This window comes from Zeus faber (assembly GCF_960531495.2).
Source record: "Zeus faber genome assembly, chromosome: 6".
NCBI lineage: Eukaryota > Metazoa > Chordata > Actinopteri > Zeiformes > Zeidae > Zeus > Zeus faber.
In genome coordinates this window covers 20,849,432-20,865,202 of record NC_137201.1, presented here as the reverse complement: position 1 = coordinate 20,865,202, position 15,771 = coordinate 20,849,432, and the positions used below count along the sequence as shown (strand labels likewise).

Genomic DNA, 15,771 nt, shown 5'->3' with positions numbered 1-15,771 from the left:
TCACCTGCTCGAGTGAGCACCCCCGCCCACACCACCCACCCACACCACTCCACTTTTTATTTTATTTTTTTTACATTGCTGCGCCCCCTTGTGGAAGCAGCCTCCCAATGCACGGGCAGGAGGTCTGGATCAGCAGCTGTGCAGGGGGAGCCACTGCTCCCTGTCCAGGTGCTGTTCCTCCAATTGAATGTTGGTCCCGGCCACCAAGGACTTTTTACTCTTCACTTTGACCTCCAGCACCTTGCTGTGCAGCGATGGCAGATCTTTGAACTCCAGCTGCGAAAAGGAGTGGGATCATTTAGAAAGCAGACCTCAGGCAAATCTGGCATTCATCAAAATCGGCGGCAGTGAATGAACACGGCAGCAATACACTGACACTGAGAATTAGAAGAAGGGACACAGTGACGTGAATTCGGGCCCCGTCGGCGCAGGGCACAAGGGTTGCATTTTATCTCCCAAGCGCTGCAGCTAGTCCCTTAAAAAACAGGCGGTTATTGATACTCTTCCTCACCACCTGAACAAAGAGCTTTTCACAAGCTGCACCTCTTTATGGCAGATGACCTCATTTGGTGCCATTAAACAACTGCTCAGAGTTCACTTTGGCTGAGTGCTCGAGTGTCCCCGCCGACTCTGACAGTGAGGGGTGCGCCACTAACGGGAAAAGATAAAATAACTGAAAAGAAGAAGACGAAGAACGACGTGTGCACATCAAAATCACAGAGATCCAGGGAATCCGCCCATTCAGTTCGGTTTGGGACGGAGAACACTGCGTCATGTGTTTCGAACTGACTCGCTCACTGTACAAGTCAAAATCACGAAAAGATAAAATAAAACAGTACAATGTGCCTCTGGGTCGCCTATTCTAGTGATTCCCAACCATTTTCAGATTCCATTTTCATGGAAGGGAGAGAGAGAGCATGGTTTTTAGAGCATACATTAGAACATGTGGATGTTTGAACCAATATTTGACCGTTAGGAAACAGACGCCTCAAATCGTCCAAGTCCTTTTTTTTTTACCAGTTCATTGAAGGTGGGGTTGTTGTTGTTGCGGACCACCTTGGTCTTCCTCTTGAAGCGCTTGTAGGGGCCCGGCTTCAGTCTCAGAACCACGTAGGCATCGGGGTTGGAACCGTTGGCCATGGTCTGTGAGGGGTCAAAAGGGCGTGGACGTGAGGATTCAATCTGTTTGTAAGTATACAAACAAACGGCAGGAAGCCATGAGGGGAACTCAAGACTGTTGTAGATCAAAGCCCTGACATCATCGCCCGTCATCTTATGACGCGCAATAAATAGAGGGCGTGAGCAATGGTTGTCATACATCTTCAGCTGGCAATAAAACCCATGTTGAGAAATTTAGAGAAGCTTGAGCATTTTTTATTTTTTTTTTTAACGGAGGGAACGAGAGCAAATGAACTTACAATGTTTTTCAGGTGCTTGACCATGACGGAGAGCTTCTGGTCGCTGTGAGACACGTAGAGCTGGATTTGAGGACCTTCTGCAACGGGGGACATGGTTAAACATCATCTTATCTACAGAACTAGGATAAAAATTTAACATTTTACCACTCCCCCCCCCAAAAAAAGGACATCGCTTTGAAAATATATTAATTCTGTCGTCGTCGTCTTTTTGTCTATTCCTTTTTTCCGACCCGTGTCTCGTCGAAAGCGGGAGCGGTACCTTCGGCCGTGCTTTCCGGGGAAGACTTGGGGCCGTCCAGGAACAAGCTGCAGACAAACTCGTTCTGTGTGAGGGGGAGAGCAGGGGAGCAGTTGAGGAGAGGTTGAGAGAGAGGCGGTGTTTGGAAAGTAAAATGGGAAAAGGAATTTTTTTTTTTTTTTTTAAATGAAGCGTACTCCTTTGCACGGTCCTTCAAAAAGCTCTTTCAGGTATTTATTCAGCAGATTCATCTTCCTGGCCGGGGTGAACGACATCCTGAACCAGCTCGGGAATCTGGAGGCGGAGGGAGAAGACGGACGGAGCGATGAGAGGGAAGCGTAATAGAAAATCCATTTACCTCCGTTGGGTTGAAAGGAAAAAGCCGACGGCTATAAAACTCTTTAACGGGGGAAAAGGAATGTTCCAACACAAGTTTGATGCGGCGAAGAGACGGGCGTGAAATGAGCCGGTGGGTTAGTTGACCGCTCTCCCGTATCTAAGCAACTGCACCAGATTTTAGCTGTGGTAACCGTACGGTAGGTGCAGAGGAGGCATCGTCATTTGAACCTGCTGTGGAGGCAGCGGGAGGGGGACAGGAGAAGCAGATCTTTATTTTATTTTTTTTATTTTAACTGATCAGAGTGAAAAAATACAAAAGCGTATTTAACTTGGATTGAAAAAGAGAATATAATTATAATTTAGAAGATTATGTATTTTTGACAGGGTGTTAAAACATTTAAACACTAGCTCTGAATGAGATACTTTTTTTCTAAATGGGCACAATGAGCCAAATGCCCTGAGGGTTTAGGGTCCCTCGGCAGTGCTTGCACTGCTGCCTCACAGCGAGAAGGCCCTGGGTTCGATTCCCGCCTGGGGCACTGTTGGCACCACGCTCAGGTGGGTTATCTCCGCATTAGGGATCTTTGTATGTGGGCTTGGCATGTAGGTTTCCTCCACATAACATGGGTAAGGACCCCCACCAAACGCATGCAAAGGATGGGTAAAATCCAGAGAACAGGTCTCACCAGCCACCATTTGCAGCGCACGGGACGCGCGTGTTGGTTGCCGCCGCCGCGTGTGATGTGGTGTGTGTGCCGTGTAACAATAAAGGACCTGTCCCCTAACCCACTCACTGTGGCAGGCTGGACTCTATGAAGTGTTTCTGCAGCTGCTTGTGGATCAGCTCAAACTGCCCGTAGCTCTTGTCGCTGTTCAGATAGCCGTCGCAGATGGTCACTTTGAGCTGAAAAGTCTGAAGGAAAGAACACATTGATGGGTCGTATACTGTATGTTCTCCTGATTATACGACACGTGCATTGATCAACGGGGAAATCGATTCCAAGAAGCCCGATGTGACAGAAATATATTTTCCGTGGAGAGAGGTCTAATATTGACGTGCAAGGATGTATATTTGTGTCCATTTAAACCTGCTCTCAGTATATTTTTATATTTTCAGCATGTAATTGTGTATAACCATTACATACAAAATGACACAGGCATATGTGTCATCTCTATATATGTTTATTGAAAAATATAAAATATGTTTGTTTTTTTAATTTGCAAATATTCCTTGTTCTATTAGAATAACAGAAATGCAGGCAATCACAGATTATAATATTTTGTAATATAAACTTGGAAGAAAAATGACAATAAATTGGCATGTGTTGCAAAACATGTTTGTCTACTTATGCCAATGTTAGTTGTAATAGTTTGTTTATAATCAGCGAAAAGCTATTTCTCTTTACATTTTATCACTTGCGATCATTTTCATATGTTCTCAAGGGGTTGTACTCTGTTGTCCTTACTTTAATGTGTTGTTTTTTTTCTAATAGCGTTTTAAGCGACTTCACAAACCGTGTGGCTTTGTTTTCCAGAAGCCCTGCTCAGTCCAATCGCGGGAAGCCGCTTCACTTTCCTAAAGCCACGTCGGGTCAGAGAGGGAAGCATGCAAACTAACTCCTGCACCTTCAGCGGATCTAACAAGACTACACCATCAAGATCATACTGACGCCTAGACGACTTATTTAAAAAAAAAAATGTAATACATATTGCATATGTATCGCATTACGTCTTTTTCCCCAACAAATTTAACAATGAAATCATAGGAAATATAAACTTGTGCATTCCTTTATCAGTTCCCTACATAGGAGAGGGAGGTGGAGTAGAGGTGCAGTGCAGGGAGCTAAAGGGAAAGGAAGATTGTGGATTCAAACATCAGTTCCGCCGATATCCATCATTATCAATGTGAAAATAATGAAATTGTGAATTAATTCACAATCGTGGCAATATATTTTTTGATAAGTATTTTTGCATAAGTGTGACACGTTGACGACGAACAAGAACTTCATCTGAACTCAGTTGGAATGCCGCCACTTCTTTGAAGCAGAAGAACCGCATTTCCTCACCACTTCCCTCCCCTTGCCGCTGTATCCCTGGATCAGCGCCTCCTGGATGTTGGTGCTGGGAGCGGGCGTCTGGTTCTGGCTCGTCGGGCTGGGCTTCTTCCCCTGGCCGAGGATGTGCGTGAGGAAGTTGAGTTTCACCGCAAAGCTGCCCATGCTCTCCTTGATCTTCCTGGATCAGGAGGAACAAGAGCGAAGATAACGTGCAGCCAGCCGGTCATTATGGCTGAATAATAATGATATATTTGTGTCTTTTTTTAGGGGGGTCTCTAAGGGGGAAAAAGTTGGGAACCCCTGATCTGGATTGTAAAAAAAAGCACGGAACACAATACAAAGAAAAAACAGTAAAAGATTTACTCGGTGAAGTAAGACGTGGCCTCCAGGTCCGAGTCGTTGGGCCTCAAATTGTTTTGGACGTATTGCAGGTCAGCGATGTCCTTCATCTCCGGCATTCCTGCACCGAGCATCTGAAAAACATCGATTATTGAGCTGGGGAACTCGCTCCGTGCCGGTTTTTCTGTCCCGGCGTGAGTCGGCCTCACCAGCTGCAGCAGGCTGAGCACCAGCGCGGTGCGGCGGCGGACCACGTTGTAGGCCTCGCAGCAGAGCTCTACGTAGCGGTGGAGGCGCTGCGGGTTCTGACGGCCCCCCGTGATGAAGTGCTGCATCTCAGAGGTGAAGATGAACGGAGTGCGGTCCCTGCGCGGGAACAAGACGGAGGTCCTGCTCACATACATTGTTTGTTGCCGCGTGGGCCTTTCTGAGACCCTAGAACGTGGGTCTAACGGAGCGACCCCGCTGGGTTTTGGCCTAAAACGCTGCTTTTATGTTTTTCCGTTCGATGTACCTTTTTATATTTGCAAACTTCTGCGCATTTCCCATAATCTTGCCGAAGTCGATGTGGAACATGTGGCCGCTGCGTGTGAGCATGATGTTGTCGTTGTGACGGTCACAGATCCCCAGGATGAAGGTGGCCACGCACCAGCCTGCACACGAGTGGAGGAAGTTCATCACGGCCTCCACGGAGAAATGAGACAACGTAAATAAAAATACATAGAGACATAGAGAGAATGTCTCAATCTGTTTTGTTTTGGGGCTGTTTATTTTTTTTGTTTGTTTTTAACAGTACGATCCTGACCTTGTCATAGTCGTCTTCAGTTTTGTTACACATGTGGAACCATTTCTCCAGGGTATCCTCCCGGAGAGCACCCCCTAGACCCCACTCCTGCTGGATCTTCCCCAAAGTCACTGCGTCCGGGACCACCTCCACCAGACCTGGCAACCACGCATGAGTACAGTCATCCGTTCAAACCATCACTGTGAAAAATTGCACCATCATCCGCACATGAAAAAAATAAAAATAAATACCAATAAAGCAAGTTATTAGCGTGCATAAGAGGTCCGAAAAGGAAATTAAACGCACCCTGGTTTTTGCCGGTTGAGAGACACCTGTAGGTGACCATGCGCATGTCCAGCCCCTCCTGCAGCCAAACCCTGTCCATCACTCGCACGATCTGCAGGATCAGCATGTCCTGCCGGAGGTTGTCTCCTGTCTGGTCAAAACAGAGCGCTATGCTGGCATGAGGGAAAACAGGGAGTGGAAAGTTTGGAAAGCGCTGGGTGGCAGGACACCGAAGGGTCCACTGTGACGTACAATCGACCCTTCTATCTCAGAAGGGATTAGGTCAGTTAGCAGACACTTACACTTGCAATAAATACATTCATCATTAGTCAAACTAACTGGACATCGCAGCCTTCAATAAGTGCCGAGTCAGCGGCCAACTTTATTTATCTTTTGCAGACCAGCGTGCAATCTCCAGAGAACCGCATCAATACAAACCTTGCAGATGACACTGATGTTCTTGGCCAAAGGGTCGGGGCAGATGAAGGAGATGCCCAGAGGAGCGGCGTTGGAGTTGTAGAACTTACAGGCCTGGAGAAGACACGGGAGAGGACAGAACGTTCCTCAGGAAGCACTCCAGCATGGCATCACAGCATTTCTCCCAGCGTGGCTGATCTACCGCTAAGGACGTGGCGCTTACATTCACATCCACCCCCTTGACGTGGACGGCAGGGTTCAACGGAAGGCAGCAACTGATCCCGTTTTCGAAAAATTTATCAAGCTTCCACTTTTCTCGCGCCAAAACCTCCTATACCAAAACAGAACAAAACAACAAAAAACAAATGGAAGTTACAGACATACACTTCATACAGCACACATACCACCCAACGTCGCGGATCCACGGTTAAGAGCTTTCAGTCTGACTGGACAGGTGAAGGAAGCCGGACGACGAAGGACCAGATCTCCGTACCTTACGCCGGGTCTTGTCCGCAGTGCGAACCTTCTCCGCCACCTGCGTGAGCAGCGTGACCAGCTGAGTCTCCTGCTCCAGCTCCCGCCTCAGCGCCGCCCCGCAGCAGTGCCTGAGGGCGGCCTGGACCTTACCGAACCAGCTCTGGTAGTGGGCGGCGGTCTGGGCGTCCAGCAGCAGCCTGGCAACAAGGAGACGAGGAGTAGAGAAAGAGTGACACAATGACACACAAACACACAAACACAATAAAACTCATGACTACAAAAAAAAAAGTAAATACCAGCTTGCATCCCTAAAACTTGTGGATCAACAGGAGTAAAGATGTTGAACTCATAGTCCTCCTGACATTTAAATCATTATTTAGCTGTTTTAAGGTTAAAATATCCTAATGTATGTCGACTTCATTGATGAATAAATTGAATTCAATATTGGAAAACTATTATGGCAAAACTGTGATGTGCTCAAAGGAGGTACTGCAAATGGGCTGACAAATTAATGGAAAAACATATTTTTGATATTTTTTTCCTCACATTTACATTTTTTTATTGTATTTTTCTTTAAAACGTAGATATACTCCTTGAGTATGGAACACTACTTTTGTCATCCCTGTACACGCTCAATTGCCGACCCACCAGTAGAGCTGCTGAGCGATCCTCACGCTCTTCAGCGATCTGTCCAGCAGCATCATGACCAGCGGTCCGTTCAACTCCCACTCGCTCTTCAGAGCCTGGTGGATGGAAAAAACACCTCAAAATCATGTTGTTTGTTTAACGTACCACCCAATGTCTACGTCAGAAGTGTGTAGTAACTACTTATAGGCACTCATTGACATGTACTTAAGAAGTCTTCTGAAGAAATTGCACTTTCCTGAGTGGATTTTGGAGTCGATACTTCTTGCATTTACATGAGTATACTCATCTTAACTACTCATATACTTTCTACTCAGTAACCCTTTCAGCTGCCATCTTCTCGGGTACATTTAAAAATGTTTTTGTATATTTCTCCTCTCCCTTTTCCCCATTAGGTGAGACGTCAATACGAGTAAATATAAGAAAAAGTATCATAGTACTCTTCTCATCTCTGCGTATGATAAATAGAAGTGTGGCTGATCACCCACCATTAAATCTGAATATTGCTGTAGCAGTAAATACCAATTATTTACCTGGACTAACTGAGGCAGAAAGTCCTCCAGTTCCTCATCTGAAACCTGTTCAAAGTACTGCACCGCCGCCCTCCGCACCGTGGGGTCATGAAAACTGGATAAGAAATTATATATTATCAGCTTAGTTATTTATATTTATCATCACAACAACTCACTGCAGGGTTTTCTGTGTAAGATTCTCAAAGATGTTTGGCTTCCCGCTCTGCAAAATGCAAGTCTGCATAACTAAATAATGCAGAGGATCGGGCAGAATCTGCGGCCGCACCCTGCACTGTCCTTCAAATTCCAAGTGTGCCAAGGCGTGGTCTGCACTGTCCATCTGAAGTTCACCAGCGTGACTTTCACATGTGACACTTAGGGAAGGGATTTAGGGCCATTATTAAAAAGTAGAGAATACAATTGAAATATTGCGATGGAAGTCATATTACATTTCGAGAATCACCCGTACATTACACCAAGTCAACCGCTGAGTCTAACCTCTCCTCACTACCTCTCCCACCTGTCAGAGAGCAGGAAGAGCGCCTCCTCCGGCAGGTACATGGGCCAGTGCTGCACCACAGTGTAGATCTCCGCCAGGTCCTGGGGCCGCCAGGAGGGGGCGCCACCCAGCAGCAGGTGGAGGAAGGTGCCCTCCCTGTTGGCAGAGTGGCACTTGCTCCAGAGGAAGGCCTTCTCGTTGTCCGTCAGGCTGGAAGGGAGACAGCCACCGATGTGATGAAGGACAGAAGCGTAGAATTTGAAGACAATCTGAATTCATAGATCTGACCTACGGGCTTTCATTATGATCCAAAAAGTGATAAAAAAAATTCTGAAATCATTGGACCGTTCGAATGAAATGAATGAGATAACAATTTAATTCCCGGGGGAAATTCAGCAGCAAAACATCGCCACATTATTGATATTGAGGCATCATGTATGAAAGACATGACATTTGGTTTCCTTCCAGGTTTCTATATATTTCTATTTTGTTAGCCGCCTCATTGTACTCACAAGCAGAGGCAGTGCTTCTTGGAGACGACAGACATCTTTTTCTGCAGCTCCTCAAAAGGTGGACTGAACACGTCCGACCACGGCCGAGCGACGGGCCTCTGGTACTTCCATTGATACTCGTTTGGGAAATCCAGCTAGCGGAGGACAGACAGGATAGGATCGCTTTTCTTTGCCTTCGTTAAGGGAGGCTGTGCAGTGATAAATAATGGAACCAACATTTAAATAAGAAGGCCTGGGTTGAAAAATATCAATCCAACGCCTGATGTGTTTTTTTTCTAGTTCAGCCACCAGGGGGTGGTGTGGGCTACTGACCTGCAGTATGACTCCAGTGGCCTGTCTGTGGCTGTCAGACAGGGAGGGGGAGGCGGGGCCTGGAGGCTCAACCAGCATGGACATACTGAGCAGGACCGTCCCACTGTGCAAGTCCCTGTGCAAGCCCCCCCACACACACAGACAGACAGACAGACAGACATAAACACACACACACACACACACACACACACACACACACACACACACACACACAGGAAGTTCATGTAATTTCAGCGTCTTCCTCCTGACGTTGCTGCTGACCCGCTGCTCTGATTCATTCACAGGATTTGTTGATGAACGAGCGTAGAAATAGCCTTTCCTGCACTGGACCCGCTTCGATGATGTGTACTGAACACTGTTTATATTCCTGCATGCTGTTTTTTTCAGAGGAAATCCATGATAGAAGCCTTTTCTAGCACCGTGGTGTTTAATTCGTACAATATATTATATATGTTTTATCATCAATAATAAATTCAAATATAGTAGCATGTCTCATGAGAATCTCCGCCACCCGCTGTGGCTAAGTTAGTTGAGTCCTACTGTAATCTTCAGCTCTTTTCTCAAACAGCATAAAAATGGGTAAATCTATTATGACAATAAAACTGGTCTTTCTATTGCGGCTGCGCCAGCTGTGGAAGAGCCTGATGAGAGGCCGGGATGACACTGCTTGGATACTCTACATTTCCCTGGAACAAGACCGAATCATGGCTAAATCTTGTTTAAATGAATAATATACACTGCCTTAATAATTGTAATAATTTAAAGCCAATAAAGCATGAGAAATAATGATTGAAAATCAATTGCTGAGGTTGCGATCCAGTCTAAATGGATCGCATATATATAGTATATATATATTTTAAATGCATTTTGCTTGTTTGCTTTTTTCTTTATCATTATTATTTTAAATATTTGATTGCATTACCCATTACTGTAAAGAGGAAGCATTGCCCAGCGCAGCAGCTCCAGGGGCTTCCCCGGCTTGGAGCCCAGGAGCCGGAGCGTCAGCATGGTTTCAAACGGAAGCTGGTTGACCAGCACAGGAAACACCATCCTGAAAGAAAACCAATCGATTAAACAACATACACTGATGAGGCAGAAACAGACAGCCTACATTTACTGACTGACTGGCAGTGTATTTCAACATATCTGTGGGGGTTTACATTCGGTTGCACTGGATCTTGTTGCCAAGCGACAAGGCGGTGCTGATGTTCTCTGAGACGCCCGGCTCGCAGAGCTTGTTCCCTCCGTGGGACAGAACACAGGAGATGGAGAAGTATTCAAAACTAAAAACAAGAGAGAGCGGTATAATACCCTATTGCAGAATTTAATTCAAATTAATTTGTGTGTTGTTACACTGTTTGTGTGTGTGTATGGGGGTATATATATATATATATATATATATATATATATATATATATATATATATATATATATATATATACACACACAGTATGTGTGTGTGTGATTGTACATGTGTGTGAGTGTGTTTGGATATGTACTGTATGTATGTATATGTGCGTGAATATGTATACTGAATGTGTGTGTGTGTGTGTGTGTGTGTGTGTGTGTGTGTGTGTGTGTGTGTGTGTGTGTGTGTCTGTGTGTCTGTGTGTGTGTGTGTATACGTGTGAAAACTGCAGGTGTCCTGACCTGTGGAACCAGGTGGGCTGCAGCCTGTACAGAGCAGCGACGTTGAACTGCAGAACGTCCTGGTGGAGCTGCACGTCCATGGTCGGGGGGTTCTGACAAACCTCCTGAGCTCTGAAGTTCGACTGGAAGTTGTCAAAGAAAACCTGCAGCAGTTTGACCAGCGCCTGGTGCAGCATGAGCAGCACTGGAGACAAACATCATCCCAGACAGCCAATGAGGAAACACTGTACATTGTTAGCAACTTTCTAAAAATGCCTCCCTGTCAAACTGGAAGTGGAACCACATTAAAATCACATCTTACCAAACAGCATGAGACATCCTCCATGAGACAAGTACTCAGACCTTTAACTAAAGTATTTGCTCTAAAGTATTAAAAGTACTTGTAAAATCCAGTGCCCTGAACAGTGTAATACACCATGAAGTCCTAATGTACCGTTTTTCATGCATATCCTGATTACAGTTTACAAAAGAAATGTATGGGTGGTATCATCGTAATTGTTTTGCTTTGGCTTGCTTATACATACACATATATATATATATATATATATATATATATATATATATATATATATATATATATATATATATATATATATATAATGAATTCTGATTTACAAATGTTAGAAATGTAGTATAGATATTTGCGTCGTAATGTAACGTCCCAAACTGAGCACTGAACTCACCAGTCTCACACTCGCACATCTCATCATGACTCTGAAAGAAAGAATGGACGGAATGAGCACTATGCACAAGACCTCAACCGGCAGGATTGGAATTTAAAAGGTGTGTGAGGTGAAAAGGAACGTGTGCCGCAACCCCCTCGGCTCGTACCAGAGCGGCCGGTTTGATTCGGTTGAGCTTCCCGATGGCCTCCTCCAGCTCCAGGGTCGAGAGGCCGCACAGGAGGCTGCAGAGCGTACGCACCACCTCCACCAGCCGGCTGATGTTCAGCCCAGACTAAAACCCGGGGAGACAGCACACTGTCGAAATCAGATTCCAAAAAAGACGGCGAAAGCCAATTTTTACGGTCCATCGCGGGCTTTCCCGGCGCGAGATCGATGTCACTGTTTAAGACAATCCGTTGTTTGTCGGAGAGCGAAAAAGTATTACCACTACGCGCAATTGCTACTCTGACAGTGTTGAAATCGAACTGCCGTGTAAACTTTCACATCTTTTCAATCCTTCTTAGCCCGTGGCTCTGTTCTTGGGTCTGAAAATTCTCACGAAAAGAGCAATAAGAGTTTGTGACAATTATTTTCTTCTTCTTCTTGCAGATATTCCACTTTGTATTTCACTAAACTGTTTCATGCGAATTTGAGCAACGGCTGCTTTTATTACAACATAGCGGGTAGAGGGAACTCCAAATGGATTATATAGTAATCATATTATGTCAAACCCATTTTTTTTTAATTATTTTAATCAAATATCAATATATCAGTCCTAGAAGTGTCCCATGACACTGTGTGCATATCAGGTGACCCCGTGTGGGGCCACAACCCCGAGGTTGAGAAACAGTTGTCCAGCGGTTGCTGTTCAGCTCCCACACACTGACCTTGCTCTTCACCAGCTCCTTCAACCCCTTGGTGTAGTCGCTCAGCACTTCCTGCAGGCTCAACCTGCAGCGGAAAAGCAGCGACAGAAACACAAAGCGAGGAAAACGCTCAGACGTCCGACAGGAAACAGGAAGTAAAAGCAGCTGGAGGCAAGGGGGCGGCGAGTTTTCTCCCGCCCGCCCTCCTCCGTGAAAAACAGAATAAACGGGACGACCGGGGACGTCATCGTACCTGGAGATGTCAAAAACGCAGGAGAAGCCAATGTTCTTGTAGAGGTGACACGGGGCCTTGTTGTCTTTCACCTGAAATTCATTTTAAAAACAGTTGACAGATGACTCGATACGTACCGCGGTACTGTATAATAAAGAAAACGCAATCAAGAGTCAAGAATCAGATTAATAGTAATAGTCATTAATAGAGACATTTCACGATTATGATGATTCCTCACTTAATTATTTTCAATAATTATTTGTCTTCAATTATTAATCATGACCTACTCCAAGCAATTTCCAAATAATTCTCAAACGACATATTCATTTCGGGCCCTTTTCAATAGATTCCTTACGTGGACTTACAGTACCCTGAGCCCTTTGCCGACAAAACAGTGACAAATGCACTGGTACAAATTATTATTATTATTACTATTATTATTATTATTATTATTATTATTATTACTATTATTATTATTATTATTATTATTATTATTGTTATTATGTTTTCAGATCATTTTAATACAATCATATTGCCTGTAAAACCTGTAAACTACCTGAATGAAGAAATCCAAAATAAGATCTTTTTAGCTTCTTGTTGTATGAAACTTTTCCCTCTCACTGCCAAATGCCGGCCGCGACGTGATGTGTAAACAGAGCAAAGTGGAGATATCGGGGCGGAGGTTTTCCCGTCAACAATAACCCTGATAACAAACGACTCGGCTCGGAGCCATGAGCAACAATGCTCGCGGAGCAGTGCCCCTCCGGCACTGGTAAATGATCTGCAGACGGCCTCCTCCGCTTGGAACGGACGTCTCAAGGCACTCACGTTTCGGGCCAGTCGGTACTGCAGGTTGTCGGCGTGGAGCAGCCGCAGAGGAACCTCCAGGTTGAACTTGTGGTAGATGCGGACGCTGTCATGATTCCCCAGCAGCTCGTCACTGGGGGAGGGGAGGGAAGACCTCAGAGTTTTTTTTTATATAATAGAGTAAAAACGAAATAAACGCCACGTTCTCTTTGAATGGACTGTAACGTGCTTGTAAACATACCGTACTTTTTCTGTTTCGCTTAACTTAAGTCAAATATTATTTAGGAGGTGAGCAGGTTACGGATATTCCGAGGGCGGAAAGTTTTTTTTTGTTGTTGTTTTTTTCTCTTTAAGGTCGCGCGAGTTGCGACAGCGATGAAAGAGCAGCGTACTTACTTGAGGAGATACTCCTCAGAGTCACACAGCTTGAAAAGGTAATGCTCGCTGGTCTGGACAGGGAGTTCCAGGAGGTTGAAAATGCCTTTGATCAGGCTCTTGACGGTCCTGTTTACTGGAGAACAGATTGAGCTGCATTAAGGATACACTGTGTATGTACAGCGTGTGCCGGGGGTCGCGTGCGTCACGTCCTGCGGAGCGGCATGTAATGGTCTTTAATATCTTACAGGAGGTGGGGAAGGGCAGCGGGTGACTCTCCCAGTCGGAGACAATGCTGACGGTGATCTCCGCTTTCTGCAGCAGCACCGGGTGGATGTAGGACACTCGGCTCCACACCACGCCGGCGTTATGAGCCCCGTCGCTGTGCTCGTACCGAGACATCAGCCTGACGGACCGCACACAGGAATGGAGAGAAAAAACAGTTCTCAAAAGTGAAAATTAAAATGTGGCGGTCATCAATTTCCATTGTGGGCGAAAGTAGAAGTATATAAAATAAAATAATAAACATTTGAACAGGTTGAAGTGAAGAGCCATGAAATGGTCTGCGTCGGGTGGATTACACAACAAGTCCAACAATTCCATTGGAAACAATTGGAATTTATTTTTTCCGGTACCTGGATTTAACCAAATTTTCACGCTTAAAACAGTACATTTATTTTTCTCCAAAGTTTCTCCTGATCGACTGAAATGTTGTTTCTATCTCGGTCACTTGAGGTGTTGTTTATGAATGTTCATCCATATCGACGGTTTACAGATAACAACTACTGTAGCTAAGCTGCTTTATCAAATGCACCCAGGCTGTTTTATACTTCTTGCACGAGCCCGATCGTTGCGTTTTTACAGCGAAAGGCAGACCCCGCCCTCGACAATGGAATTAGCGTTCAGAGGAGAACATCCAACATGTGATAACGACAATACGTTAAATGGCTGTTTCTGAATGGATATGTTGTATCACTGGCTCCTCTCTTACTTGGACGTTTCTGCAGAGAATGAGGCAAGGCTTCTGGTGCTGCCCTGTGGAGTATCTATCAATTTCACGTTCCATATATCCTGCAGGGACACACACACACACACACACACACACACCACTCTCAGTTGGATTAAAGCTTAAATTTCAGCTTTTAATAATCATTCGTTTCATCCGATCATAATGGCCTCTTTGTTTCCGCTCAGAAAAACCAATCCTCACATGATCGCCTATTTGTGTGTTGGAGCGGTTGAGCTTATTAGAGGACATGGTGAGATCACAGGAGAACCTCTTCTGAAGGCTGTTGGGGGGCAGCCTCGTCCTGGGGGGCAAAGGTGGAGGCACGGGGCCCGGGCGAGGGGGCACCCCTGAACTCCTAACCCTGGGACGGGAGGTGGGCTGGACCCGCCCCGAGGAGGACGGGAACGCTGCCCTGCCGGGGGCGTACTTGGAGGCGTTCTCCTCGTCCTTTTCCGAAAAGACGGCGACGTAGTCGTAGAGGTCTCCTCCCTGGGCGTCCTCCGGCAGAGGCATGGGCGGCCGGGCGGCCCGCCTCTGGGTGGACTTACGTGGTCCTTCCGGAGGATCCATGACATGTTAGGGGTGAAAGTCGCGCGCGTCCTCCACGTCCAGGGTGGTTCACTCTCACAGAACGTCTATGGCTTCATGGTGCGGCCCCGGTCTGCATGGGACAACACAAACACCACGCAGGAACAACTCAGACTTGCTTTAGAGTTACCTGAAGCGCATGGCACAGAGTTCCAGAAATCGGGACGTAGGTGCCCTAACGCCATAACGCTGGGCAACGCTATCGCGAGCGGCGGAAAGGAAGTTAATTATGCCGCACGCGCTTAACAACGCCACAGCTACGCCGACTATAAAGCAGGCTTTAGGGTGGGGGCTGTAGCAAGAAGGCAGTTCCACATCTTGAACGTTAGTGGACTGAAGGATGGACGTTGGTCTAATAATTAACAGATTTTCAAATGTGTGGGACACTGTGACTCAACTTTGCAGGGCGGCCGCTGTAGCAGAAGTTGGGCGTATAAAGGTTGTAGACTACAAATAAAACCCCAAACCTGAAACCCTTTACAATACTATTTATACACATTCCCAGAAGAAAAAAAAAGAAGCAAGATTTAGGTTCTGCTCAGCCAGGACTTTGCTCCATATGAACGTGATTAAATGGCAAGACATTGAATAAACTAACAAGATACTGAGGTGGTATAGGCTTTCTTTTCAGTGTCTCCAGATCAGGTCTTATTACTCGCTGTTTATTTATTTTGGTGACTTACCCCCAGAGCGCTCCGTCCCAGCAGGGAATGCTGCTCCTCCAGCCATACTCTACAGGTTCAAC

At 45.8% G+C, this 15,771-nt stretch overlaps 1 protein-coding gene across 1 annotated transcript in view; it reads right to left on the bottom strand.

Annotated features, from left to right (window-relative positions):
* Nucleotides 1–15,771, bottom strand: part of pik3c2g (phosphatidylinositol-4-phosphate 3-kinase catalytic subunit type 2 gamma) — an 18,010-nt gene extending 2,239 nt beyond the window's left edge. The window contains exons 1-33 of the mRNA XM_080003138.1: nucleotides 15,710–15,771; nucleotides 14,640–15,099; nucleotides 14,421–14,500; nucleotides 13,678–13,835; nucleotides 13,451–13,565; nucleotides 13,076–13,187; nucleotides 12,269–12,339; nucleotides 12,037–12,100; nucleotides 11,316–11,441; nucleotides 11,168–11,198; nucleotides 10,485–10,668; nucleotides 9,995–10,117; nucleotides 9,757–9,885; nucleotides 8,835–8,949; nucleotides 8,523–8,656; nucleotides 8,032–8,220; nucleotides 7,533–7,626; nucleotides 7,003–7,097; nucleotides 6,371–6,551; nucleotides 6,101–6,208; nucleotides 5,899–5,991; nucleotides 5,482–5,611; nucleotides 5,197–5,333; nucleotides 4,906–5,075; nucleotides 4,601–4,757; nucleotides 4,416–4,525; nucleotides 4,062–4,230; nucleotides 2,790–2,908; nucleotides 1,854–1,950; nucleotides 1,678–1,741; nucleotides 1,419–1,495; nucleotides 1,018–1,143; nucleotides 75–276 (exon numbers count right to left, since the gene is read on the bottom strand). Coding sequence (XP_079859264.1) covers nucleotides 130–276; nucleotides 1,018–1,143; nucleotides 1,419–1,495; nucleotides 1,678–1,741; nucleotides 1,854–1,950; nucleotides 2,790–2,908; nucleotides 4,062–4,230; nucleotides 4,416–4,525; nucleotides 4,601–4,757; nucleotides 4,906–5,075; nucleotides 5,197–5,333; nucleotides 5,482–5,611; nucleotides 5,899–5,991; nucleotides 6,101–6,208; nucleotides 6,371–6,551; nucleotides 7,003–7,097; nucleotides 7,533–7,626; nucleotides 8,032–8,220; nucleotides 8,523–8,656; nucleotides 8,835–8,949; nucleotides 9,757–9,885; nucleotides 9,995–10,117; nucleotides 10,485–10,668; nucleotides 11,168–11,198; nucleotides 11,316–11,441; nucleotides 12,037–12,100; nucleotides 12,269–12,339; nucleotides 13,076–13,187; nucleotides 13,451–13,565; nucleotides 13,678–13,835; nucleotides 14,421–14,500; nucleotides 14,640–15,008 — 4,074 coding nt within the window. The 5' untranslated portion in view covers nucleotides 15,009–15,099; nucleotides 15,710–15,771 and the 3' untranslated portion in view covers nucleotides 75–129. The remainder of the gene's footprint in view (nucleotides 1–74; nucleotides 277–1,017; nucleotides 1,144–1,418; nucleotides 1,496–1,677; nucleotides 1,742–1,853; nucleotides 1,951–2,789; nucleotides 2,909–4,061; nucleotides 4,231–4,415; nucleotides 4,526–4,600; nucleotides 4,758–4,905; nucleotides 5,076–5,196; nucleotides 5,334–5,481; nucleotides 5,612–5,898; nucleotides 5,992–6,100; nucleotides 6,209–6,370; nucleotides 6,552–7,002; nucleotides 7,098–7,532; nucleotides 7,627–8,031; nucleotides 8,221–8,522; nucleotides 8,657–8,834; nucleotides 8,950–9,756; nucleotides 9,886–9,994; nucleotides 10,118–10,484; nucleotides 10,669–11,167; nucleotides 11,199–11,315; nucleotides 11,442–12,036; nucleotides 12,101–12,268; nucleotides 12,340–13,075; nucleotides 13,188–13,450; nucleotides 13,566–13,677; nucleotides 13,836–14,420; nucleotides 14,501–14,639; nucleotides 15,100–15,709) is intronic.